We start from the raw sequence: 12,064 nt of genomic DNA on the forward strand, positions 1-12,064 counted from the left end.
TCCAATACTGTGGTCAGAATTTAGCAATTTTGCCAATTTCACACAAATTTCAAAAGATGCCAGTTTCCGAATAGGGTCCAGAATAAACAAGAAAGACATTCCTGGCACTAAAATAACATTTCCTCTGTTAATTAGTCACGGCCCTATGCCCCTCTTACATTCTTTTGCTTTCCACTTTGAGTTTTTATTCTCTCAAAAAATAGAAGATTTACTGTTGTGCAGACTACTGCATCAGTGTAGAAATAGTATAAATAATATCAGTGCACTTGTGAAAGAATATTATACTCATCAGTTGACGTGTATTGGACACACAGCATGATTTGTTTACTTTTGAGCTTTGGTAAAAATCGAACATTTCTGCTAGTTTGAGCTCAATTTCAAGGTACTTTTCATTGTAAAACCAGTCAAAATCATCTCAATTTCTGTAGTATGTCTTCCATTCTATAAAATGAGACCAGGAAAACTAGAATACAACAATAAATACCATACAAAAATGCAGTGCAAAGTCGCTGTTTTAATCCAAAAACACTGTCAGTTTTTTTTTTCTCATTACACACTGTTTGCTGCAGGTTTTTTTTTTATATTGCGCACACTGACCACATAGACCCATTCTTTTATATGTAGGCCTACCAGCTTTCTCACTAGATTTTAGGGCGCTAGAATTTAGGCGTACTAGTACGTCAAAAACCCTGGTGCGTAAGCTGTACTAGTACGTCTGAAACCCTGAAAAGGTTAAGTGTGCAATAGTGCTAGGCCTAAAAAATGATGAAAAAGGAATGAAAAAAAAAGCTAATCTGATGTGCTTGTCTCAGCTGAAAACAATAAACATGAATGTTATTGAAAAGCGTTATATTAGTGAAGCGCTCTAAAGCGAAACTGTATTGGTGAGGTATGCTTGTACTTTCCACCTTCACTCAAGCCTGAGTAACTGGTTTCCCTGAATCCCTTCATAAATGTTATCTTGCTTATTCTCCAACAAAGTATCAATTCATAAAAATGACTTGACTCCTCTCACCCCAAGTTAATGCACTCTCATGAACCTGTGGATGACCAAGCCTCTAGCACTGAAAACTTCCTATACTCTCTCCATTGAACATTTTCTGGGATGACCCCTACCCCTCCACCAAATTTATACACCCTTTTAGTCATCCTGTTTTTCTCCATCCTCTCTTTAAGTACCCAAGTCACCTCAGCAACCCCTCCTCAGCCCTCTGAATTATACAGTAATTTCAGTAACCTCCATCTTCTTTTAACCTCCAAGCTCAAATTTTTTGCATAATATTCATATCACACAGTGCCCTCAAACAGGACTCCCCACTGCCTCGAGCCTACTTTATGCTGCAACATTTAAAACTCATGCTTCATGCCATACAACAGTGTTGGTACCACTGTACTTGGATACATTCCTCTATTTTGCTTCCATGGATTAAGTTCTGTTCCTACAGATGCCTCAGTGCACCACCCATTATTGTACATAGTTTTTTTTTTTCTTTTAAACATATTGGCTGTCTCCCACCAAGCAGGGTAACCCAAAAAAAGAAAGCAACATTTTCACAATCATTCAACACTTTTGTCATCAGTCACACAAAATCACTGTCTTTTCAGAGGTGGTGCCTAGATATGACAGTTTAGATGTCACTCCAAGCAACCAGTATCCCTGACCCCTCCTTGAAAGTGCAGGCATTGTATTTCCCACCTCCATGATTCAAATCTGGCTAACTGGTTTCCCTGAATCCCTTTACAAAATATTACCCTGCTCTCACTCCAATAGCCCATCAGGTCCCAAAAGCCATTAGTCTCCATTCACTCCTATCTAACATGCTCACACATGTGCCTGCTGCATGCCCAGGCCCCATGTACATAGGTATGCCTATTTAATAGGGTAAATATTCTTTAATAGGTGAATTTTGTATTTTTGTTAATTTTTTTGTTCCTTTCATAGGGCCCTCCTGCAGAAATCTCATATCTGAAGGAAATGTTTCCAACAAGCAAAAAATGGGTATTTCTGTGTGGTGTTAATGAAGCTTATTATTTTGTTTCCTACTGTAGCACTAGCCTTGAAAGTTGATACAAGGCTTAACAAAACCTTTCCTCACTGCTTGCAAATTGCTAACTAACACATTCAATTTGTGTGTTAGTACAGTACAATACTTCTCTAGCTCAACTTCAATATTTGGACACACTGTTAATTATATAACAATTTAATTTTTTTTTTTTTTTTTTTTTTTTGGGGGGGGGGGGGGGGGGGGGGAGTGATTCACATTAACTATGGAGAATTTCAGGCTCTTTAAACTTTACAGGTATCAATTAGGAATTAGGATACCAGAACAAATTTAAATGGTATTTCTTAACAAATTATATATATGACATTCTGATAGTGCTGTGCTTTTTTTTATATCATTGTCATATTTTGTGATAGTTTTTTAGTTCCTTTTTGCCTCTGTTGCTTTACTACTTCTATCCATATTAATATTTCTGGTACATAATTCATTCTCCATTACGGTAATACAATTTTTTTGTAGCAAAATTAAACTAGTTTTTATTGAGCACTTAGTAAATTCGGTAAAATTGAAATGTTTTGTATATTGAGCTTGTGTTTGAGAAGCCATGTACTGAATACCAGAAACACCCCAAAGCTGGTAAGATTTGAAAATTGTAATTTTTTAATTTCCACCAAATAGCCCAACATATTAAACTCCCTGTGTTTGAAATATGAAAAGGGAGCTTTGAAGCTGCTGCTGGCTTGCCAAGATAGCTGCTGTAGCATCTGTATTTTGCTAAACCCCAAACTTACACTGTATTAATGAACTCAAATTATGAAAATTTTTCAGTTGCAAAATTTGGTGTACAGTACTATAAACAAGGTTAAGGGGCTTACGAAAATCATATTTTGATATTAGCTGACTGACTTTATCTAATGGCACCAACCTTCCCTTGATCCCAGTAATCATTACCAGCATTTAGAGCCACAGGAAAACACACAAGGTTTGTTGATGTTAATTACTGCTGGCTTCATTCTTTGCACTAGTCTTTGATGACCCAGTAGTTGGTGATAGTTTCTGGGGTGTTTGCTGTGTCACATGTTAATACCATAACATGATTCTCAAAAATCCTCTTAATCATGTTTTAACTGTAGTACATAAAACACTGTAAAGTTATAAACTCGTTTATTTAACTTGTTTTAACTGGAACTAACTGATTTGGTAATAAATATCATGTTTGATGTTCAGCAAAATATACAGTACTTAAGTCAGGTAGTGCATCAGGCAAGTAGCTGACAGAGATTGCACCTAATTATGATTGAAACACACAATGCTAGAACATTATCGGTTTGTTTATTTAACCTTGTGTGACTTCAGTGAACATTTTTTTTAATTAGCTTGTTTTGGTTTGTTTTTATTCATTTTTATTGTTTAGAAAACCCCTATTGCACATTGCATTCCCACAAGTAACCTACATATTTGATCATCTGACCCACAGTATCCCATGTATACTTTACTATAGTTGTCAAGTATTAGAACCTTTATTATATATTGTACCAGTATGAGGAAGAGAAAGATTTTGAAATAGGAATACTGTAGCAAGAAAGATCTAGTTTGAATCAAATTATTAATGATCTGTTAATGTTCATATACAAGCAGATTTTATGTGAATTATGAAAAACGAAGAATGAGGCTTGACTAAAACATCTTCAGATCAAAGGAAGAAATGAGAGGAAGTTTGAAAGAATGTAAAGAAAGATTCTGTTCTAAACAATATTTTGTACTTTCAAAGTACAAGGCCAAAAACTGATAGACAAATGGCAAGTGGCAAGCATGTTGTTAGGTCTGTATTGAAAAGAGGTTATATGAAATAACCTTTAAGCTATAGGCATATCACCCTGTGTCTCCCAGGAGTCATAATGTTACCATGACCACATTACTGACTGCTTGCTTCAACCAACCTTACTGTTTTAACCCTTAATGTTTCAAACCCCTATTTATTTTGTTTAAAGTATTATATATTTGTACACATGTTCAGTAACTCATTAGACCTGCAGTACATCATGTAAATTAAAATAGACTGATAGTTATGCAATGTTAGCTAATATTTTGCTCACCAGTATTCATTGTTTCTGATAACGTAGTATTCAAAATCTGGTACTGTATTGCAGTTCAGCAAAACAGTCCACAAATATAACAGTAATATGAATATAAATCCTGTAGCATCATTGTGATGAATTTAATAAGTGTTCTTTTGTAATATAGTATATGCAAGTTTTAGTAAAAATCAGATTTTATTGAAATATAAATACACTAAGCACAAACATTCACTTTACTACTATATAGTATCACCATATAAAATCTGAATTATTATTGTAGAATTATATGTTAAAATGAAGTACAGTAGTATTATACAGTACTTATCATTGATGCAATGCTGTAGGTGGTGAATGGAAAAGCAGAATGATTCCTCTGTAGCATTATCCAGGTTTATCTCAGAAATTGTCATTGATTGTTGCCGTAGTTGTGCTAGATGGGATGATTATAGACAGTCAGAACTACCTTAGCACCTGCTCTGCTGATGACATTTTTCCTAAGCATCATCTGTTTGCCAGTATAATGCACAGTAGATTAATTATTACTATAATGTCTCTTAACTGTGGGCTCTCTCACCTTCATGCAAGCATGCCCAGTAATACCAGTTTTCTACACAATTTCATTTCATCTTTGTTCCTCTTCAGAGCAGATTTGCCCCACTCATGCTAGCACAGCAATTCAAAAAAATAGCTCTGTAATGTTTGTGGGTGCAGGATGCAAAGTGTTCACAAGATTAGCTACAACTCAATTTTTTTTTTAACCCTTTGACTGTTTTCGACGTATAAATACGTCTTACGAGCCAATGTTTCTGACGTATATATACTCAATAATTCTAGCGGCTTCAAATCAAGCTGGAGAAAGTTGGTAGGCCCGCATGTGAGAGAATGGGTCTGTGTGGTCAGTGTGCACCACATAAAAAAAATCCTGCAACACACATTGCGTAGTGAGAAAAAAAAACCTCTGATCCTTTTTTTGGAATAAAACGCCGACTTTGAGGTGTATTTTCGTATAGTATTTATCGTTGTGTTCGCGTTTTCATGGTCTTAGGTGATAAAATGGAAAACATATTACAGAAATAGAGATGATTTTCATTACTTTGATGATGAAAACGACCTTGAAACTGAGCTCAAAGTAGCGGAAATGTTCGATTTTTACCAATGTTCAGGAGTAAATAAATCGCACCACACGTCCAATACACGTCAACTGGGGAGTCTAATATTCTTTCATTAGTGCACTGATATTATTTATACCATTTTTACAATAATGCAGTAGTCTGCATAACAGTAAATTTTGTATTTTTTTGTATGAATAAAAAATCAAAATAGAAAGCAATAATAATATAAGAGGGGCCTAGAGATGTGACTAATGAACAGAGCATATGTTATTTTAGTGCCACGAATGTCTACCTTGTTTATTCTGGACCCTATTTTGAAATTGGCATCTTTTTTAGTTTGCGTGAAATTGGCCAAATTGCCAATTTCTGACCACCATATTGGTTAGTCCAAATTAGTAAATGGGAGGTTTCTTGTACTCAGCTGATAGATAAAATGGAGTTCTAAAGAAATAGCTATGAGTTTGGTCAACTGGAACAATGGAATTGGCTGAAAATAGGGCTCAAAGTCGGCAAAATCGCCGATACGCATATGTCGCCGAGACCGCTAACTTCGCGGGAGCATAATTCCATGAGTTTTCGACCAATTTTCGAACTTTTGGTGTCATTACCATCGGGAAAAGATTCTCTATCATTTCATAAGAAAAAATAATCTTTTTTTTTTTTTTTTTAAATTGAGCGACATAGAATGACAGTTTCAGAAAGGGGCCTGAAACAGTCAAAGGGTTAAATATGGCACTAGAAATACAGTTGTAAAATATATTAATATTTTTATTGTGTATTACATAAACTTGAATAGATTTAGTTCTCTCACGTTGGTGCATAATGTGAAGATACTGTTGGCTCTATTGACAACAGTATCCTAATGTATTTAGGTCTTCCTAACAGATTGTTAATGTACTCAGTAAAAAAATTAATAAAAATGTGACAAAAATGACAGTGAAGAGAAATTAGTTGATTAATGCACAATATAGGCATATTACTGAAGCAGATTACTGTACATTTTGTTTGGATAACCTGTAAGCAGCAACCCTGGCAGATGTTGATATAGTATGTTTGTGTGTGTGAAACAGGCCTCATCTTGTCGTGAAAACTAGACTAACTATATCATTTAAGAAAACACTAATACCTTTATCTGCTGTAGATTAAACATAAATCTAGTTCCGTGTATCTCCTCCACTTCAGGGGCGGGGCAAGAGAAGTCAAGGAAGGTAAGATCAGGTAGGCAAGGTGAAGGACCAGAGAAGGTTAACATTTGTAATATAAGAATTATGGATAATACAGGTGATGGGTCCAGCTAATGTGTATATTGTTTTCTTGAGTGGTCTCGGGTGACTCCTCGAGGAATGTTTGTTGACGCTGGTGAGGGGCTCTTGATTTAGGGAATTGGATCTGTGCTCCAGATTCCTGAATTAAGCCTGAATACCTTCCACATCCCCCCCACAGGCACTGTATAATCCTACGGTTTTAGTGCTTCCCCCTTGATTATATCAATAATCCGTTAGGTGAATGGTGGCTGCCTCCAGGTTGTTTGGTTCTGGTGTTCTCCTGAAATAGTTGCTGCATAGCTCACCAGTTCCTGGCATGGAAATGTATCCTGCAGTAGATGATGCATGCATTGTTGGATCATCCATCCTATTGACATCCATGTTCTTGAAGATGAGTTCCAAGACCATGCTCTCACCAGTGAAGATTTGTTGTATTCTCTACATGGACTACTGTAATCTCCTGCAGTAGTTGTGTTTTTGGGGGTTGCAAAGCCTGGTGATATATCTAACATTTTTCAAAATAACAGCCACATCCATGTTTGCCTCATGAAAAAATGGGGGATGATTGATGCAGCTACTTGCATTGTGGGAAGAACAAGTTGATATTAGATGTTGGGCACTCCTAGAAGTGGTGTGAATTTGTATGGTCTTTTTCTTGCAGGTGTGGATGATAGGGGGAGAATATTTCTTGGTGATGAAAGTGTCTTCAGTATGTTTCTGCTTATCTTCCAGGCATTTATCTTCACAGATCCTGAGGATTTAAAGGAAGAAATCAGTGATGACACCACATTTGGTCTTGATGTCATAGTAGGAAAAGATATGAACTAGATCCTTAACATTTGCTTCTGGTACACCTTGTGTTTGAGGGTTTCCTTCCTTCACATGAAAAGCATCAAGAAAGAGCAAAGAGTCCTTTCTTTTCCTCTACCTCTAGAGCAAACTGTTATAGAAAGTGCTGTGGAATGGAGAGCATCATCCTTAAATAGGTGATGGTCAAAATATATAAAGACAATGTCCAGGATGACATGCACATACCTTAGCCATGTGATGCTGTGTAGAATAATGGTGTGAATCAGCCATTCTTCAGGTGTTTAAAATGTTGCATCATCCAACATATATGTTGAGCATTTGGAAAGACAGATTCACCAGCATACATCCAGGTAAAATCGCATGGCATTTTGGCCATTATTCATGGGTGTTTTGACATTCATTGTTGCAGCGATGCTCACAGATCTGTGGAACATTATTCATTCTATTCAGTTCACCCTAGAGGTGAAAGAAGACTATTTACCATTGATGTTTTCCTCATCATGGAAGGTAATGCACTCAAACACCTGGTATACCAGAAGCCCACCAGTAAGGATGCTGTAGCTCATTTTCTTTTCCACTACAACATTCAGGCAGCATGGTGTCATAGGTTTCTTCCTTTGACTTGTCAGGATCTATGACAGTTAATACCTAGTAGATGAGCAGGAATGCATTGAGGAGACACTACCCTCAAATTTTACGTACATGTAATACATACTTGCAAAAACAAACAAACAAATAAACAAAAACAAAAAATATGGAATTCACACCACTCCTAGGGGGTGCCCTGAAACAGTCGTTTCATTCTCCCCTCGCAGGACAAATAGCCGAATCCATCATTCCCATTTTTTGTAACGTTGACGTGGACATGGCTATTGCTGCTTCTAAAATAATGAGATAACCAGGCCTTGCAGACCCAAGAACACCACTACCATGGGGGTACTACAGCATTCTGTACAGGGTATACAATAAATCTTAAATTTGTGGAACTCGTCTTTAAGAAAACAAATGTAGGATGGATGATGTCAACAATGTGTCCCCCACTGCTGGGCGTATTCCAGTGTTATAAACCGTGGAGCCGTGCAGCAACTATTTCCTGAGGATGCCAGAACCAAATTCAGGATCCTGGAGGTGGCCACCATTCACCTTACGGAGGTCACGTAGGAAATCCAAGGTTATGTAAACACTGAATGGACTAGTTGCCCACATAGTAAACCCTTGATTTAGTAGATTAATAAGGGGAAGCGGGTGGCTAGTAACGACTGTGGTGGATAAAGGCGAATGTGTTCTGCCTTGATTGTAACAGTAACAAATAATTCTGTAATCAACATTGTTCATTGTTTCCAAATCAGATGACCCAGCAGATTATGCCCCATATATTAGAAGTCCATTAAATCAAGGGTATACTGTATTGTATGCAACTTTTACATTGAAAATGTTAGCCATCATTTGGCCCTCCACCTTGCCTACCTTACCTTACCACCTTGACTTTTTTTTCTTATCTTACCCCTGGATCTTACCCATTATGCCACATTGTACCTCTCCTTTGACATCTCTCAAGGTTGACCTTAGGGTGTTTATCTGTGTGTGCTTCATGTATATTTAAAGTTTATCCCCGAGTGAAATGTTGAAGCTGTAACACAGTAATGGTTTTCTTACAACTGTCTTATTATCTTCAACTTAAGATGATCTAGACTTACCATCCTCAACATGAGATTTTTAAATCTGTATACTTATCATTTGATTATAGTAATAGCCTACTTTTAGGTGTAGCCTTTAAATAGTGGTTTCAATTTTAGTACATTATGTGGTAGCATACTTTTAATTAGGTTTATTGTATGTATTGCACGAAATGCTTTTAATCAGATCAGGCATCATTCAGTTAACTAATTAATGCTTTATCAACAGCAATCCCCTCAAGCTGAACGTAAAATGGATTTTGCAACTCGTGCAGTGGCTGGGAAGAATGACATTGCTCAACTTTTTCATAATAGGACAAGAGCCATTGTTTGGGGGATGCAAACACGTGCTGTACAGGTAAGATTCAAATTCTTTACATAGCCTTTCTTGCAGAATGTACATTTAATAAATTGAGAAAATAATTTGATGCACAATTGACCATCATATAACACAGTAGTTACATTCGTGAAAATTGTATGTAATCATAGATGATTGTTAACGGAAATGAAGAACAAATTGAGAAAATATGGTTACATTCATTAGACCACTCGGATTTTTATAGGTCTCGAAACTAAGAAAACAGTGATAATGTAATTGTATGTGGATGCAGTGATTTGTTATATTAAATAAAATACTTACAGCTACAAAGATTCCTTAGATATTACCTCTTACCTTAAATTTGGTTGCTAGTGCATGTCAATAATTTTGAGAGGAGTGGAGAGGGATGGTGTGGCCCTGCCACTCATAGGAATGAAGCACTGGGTGAGGGAGGTAGTGTACATTATGTAGGCTTTCCCTGTTAGACAATGGATTCACCCCGAGGCTTGCTGGGAAATGGAGGGAAAAGAATGTAACATGTGCCACATTATCCCCTACATGTACTCCACTGATTTGTATGGCATGTTCACTGAAAATATGCCACAATGTTGCGACTATTACTGGATCACATGTTATCCGACGGTCTGCTGTACATAGTTTGGAGAATTAGTTTTGGATTTTGAATTTTGCTGTTTGCAAAATATACTGCCAACTCTTGGCATTTTATTCATTTTACATTATTAGATTTAACTGTTTTGGTGGGATAGATCCCCCTCCTTAGACAATTAACTTTTACACAAATTTCAGGAAGGCATAACTACAGGAAACCCCCCCCCCCCCATAAGCAATTAACCTTTTGACTGTTTTCGACGTATAAATACGTGTGAGCGTGTTTGATAGGAGTGAATGGAGACAAATGGTTTTTAATACTTGACGTGCTGTTGGAGTGTGAGCAAAGTAACATTTATGAAGGGATTCAGGGAAACCGGCAGGCCGGACTTGAGTCCTGGAGATGGGAAGTACAGTGCCTGCACTCTGAAGGAGGGGTGTTAATGTTGCAGTTTAAAAACTGTAGTGTAAAGCACCCTTCTGGCAAGACAGTGATGGAGTGAATGATGGTGAAAGTTTTTCTTTTTCGGGCCACCCTGCCTTGGTGGGAATCGGCCAGTGTGATAATAATAATGATAATAAAATACGTCTTGCGCGCCAATGTTTCTGACGTATATATACTCAATAATTCTAGCAGCTTCAAATCAAGCGGGAGAAAGCTGGTAGTCCCACATGTGAGAGAATGGGTCTGTGTGGTCAGTGTGCACCACAAAAAAAAAATCCTGCAGCACACATTGCGTAATGAGAAAAAACAAACTGATCGTTTTTTTGGAATAAAACGCCGACTTTGAGGTGTATTTTCGTATAGTATTTATCGTTGTATTCGCGTTTTCATGGTCTTACGTGATAAAATGGAAAACATATTACAGAAATAGAGATGATTTTCATTACTTTGACAATGAAAACGACCTTGAAACTGAGCTCAAAGTAGCGGAAATGTTCGATTTTTACCAATGTTCAGGAGTAAATAAATTACACCACACGTCCAATACACGTGAACTGGGGAGTCTAATATTCTTTCACTAGTGCACTGATATTATTTATACCATTTTTACAATAATGCAGTAGTCTGCATAACAGTAAATTTTGTATTTTTTTGTATGAATAAAAAATCAAAATAGAAAGCAATAATAATATAAGAGGGGCCTAGAGATGTGACTAATGAACAGAGCATATGTTATTTTAGTGCCACGAATGTCTACCTTGTTTATTCTGGACCCTATTTTGAAATAGGTATCTTTTTTAGTTTGTGTGAAATTGGCCTAATTGCCAATTTCTGACCACCATATTGGGTAGTCCAAATTAGTAAATGGGAGGTTTCTTGTACTCAGCTGATAGATAAAATGGAGTTCTAAAGAAATAGCTATGAGTTTGGTCAACTGGAACAATGGAATTGGCTGGAAATAGGGCTCAAAGTCGGCGAAATCGCCGATACGCATATGTCGCCGAGACCGCTAACTTCACGGGAGCATAATTCCATGAGTTTTCGACCAAATTTCGAACTTTTGGTGTCACTACCATCGGGAAAAGATTCTCTATCATTTCTTAAGAAAAAATAATTTTTTTTTTTTCAAAAATTGAGACATAGAATGACAGTTTCAGAGAGGGGCCTGAAACAGTCAAAGGGTTAACATGGTTCTAGTGAAACCTACACTTTTGTTATTGACACAAGCTAGCCCCTTATTATTTTTATTAACACACTGGCCGATTCCCACCAAGGCAGGGTGGCCCGAAAAAAGAAAAACTTTCACCATCATACACTCCATCACTGTCTTGCCAGAAGGGTGTTTTACACTACAGTTTTTAAACTGCAACATTAACACTCCTCCTTCAGAGTGCAGCACTGTACTTCCCATCTCCAGGACTCAAGTCCGGCTTGCCGGTTTCCCTGAATCCCTTCATAAATGTTACTTTGCTCACACTCCAACAGCACGTCAAGTATTAAAAACCATTTGTCTCCATTCCCTCCTATCAAACACGCTCACGCATGCCTGCTGGAAGTTCAAGCCCCTCGCACACAAAACCTCCTTTACCCCCTCCCTCCAACCTTTCCTAGGCCGACCCCTACCCTGCCTTCCTTCCACTACAGACTGATACACTCTTGAAGTCATTCTGTTTCGCTCCATTCTCTCTGCATGTTCAAACCACCTCAACAACCCTTCCTCAGCCCTCTGGACAACAGTTTTGGTAAT

General features: G+C 37.3%; 1 protein-coding gene across 2 annotated transcripts in view; it reads left to right on the forward strand.

Moving 5' to 3' along the window:
- Nucleotides 1-12,064, forward strand: part of ATPCL (ATP-citrate synthase) — a 391,624-nt gene that overhangs the window by 316,216 nt on the left and 63,344 nt on the right. The window contains exons 7-8 of one of the 2 annotated variants that reach the window (XM_070082262.1): nucleotides 1,943-1,999; nucleotides 9,174-9,302. In XM_070082262.1, the coding sequence (XP_069938363.1) occupies nucleotides 1,943-1,999; nucleotides 9,174-9,302 (186 nt within the window). The remainder of the gene's footprint in view (nucleotides 1-1,942; nucleotides 2,000-9,173; nucleotides 9,303-12,064) is intronic. The other variant, XM_070082263.1, reaches the window with a different exon arrangement.

The sequence above is a fragment of the Cherax quadricarinatus genome, chromosome 7 (assembly GCF_038502225.1).
Source record: "Cherax quadricarinatus isolate ZL_2023a chromosome 7, ASM3850222v1, whole genome shotgun sequence".
NCBI classification, from domain to species: domain Eukaryota; kingdom Metazoa; phylum Arthropoda; class Malacostraca; order Decapoda; family Parastacidae; genus Cherax; species Cherax quadricarinatus.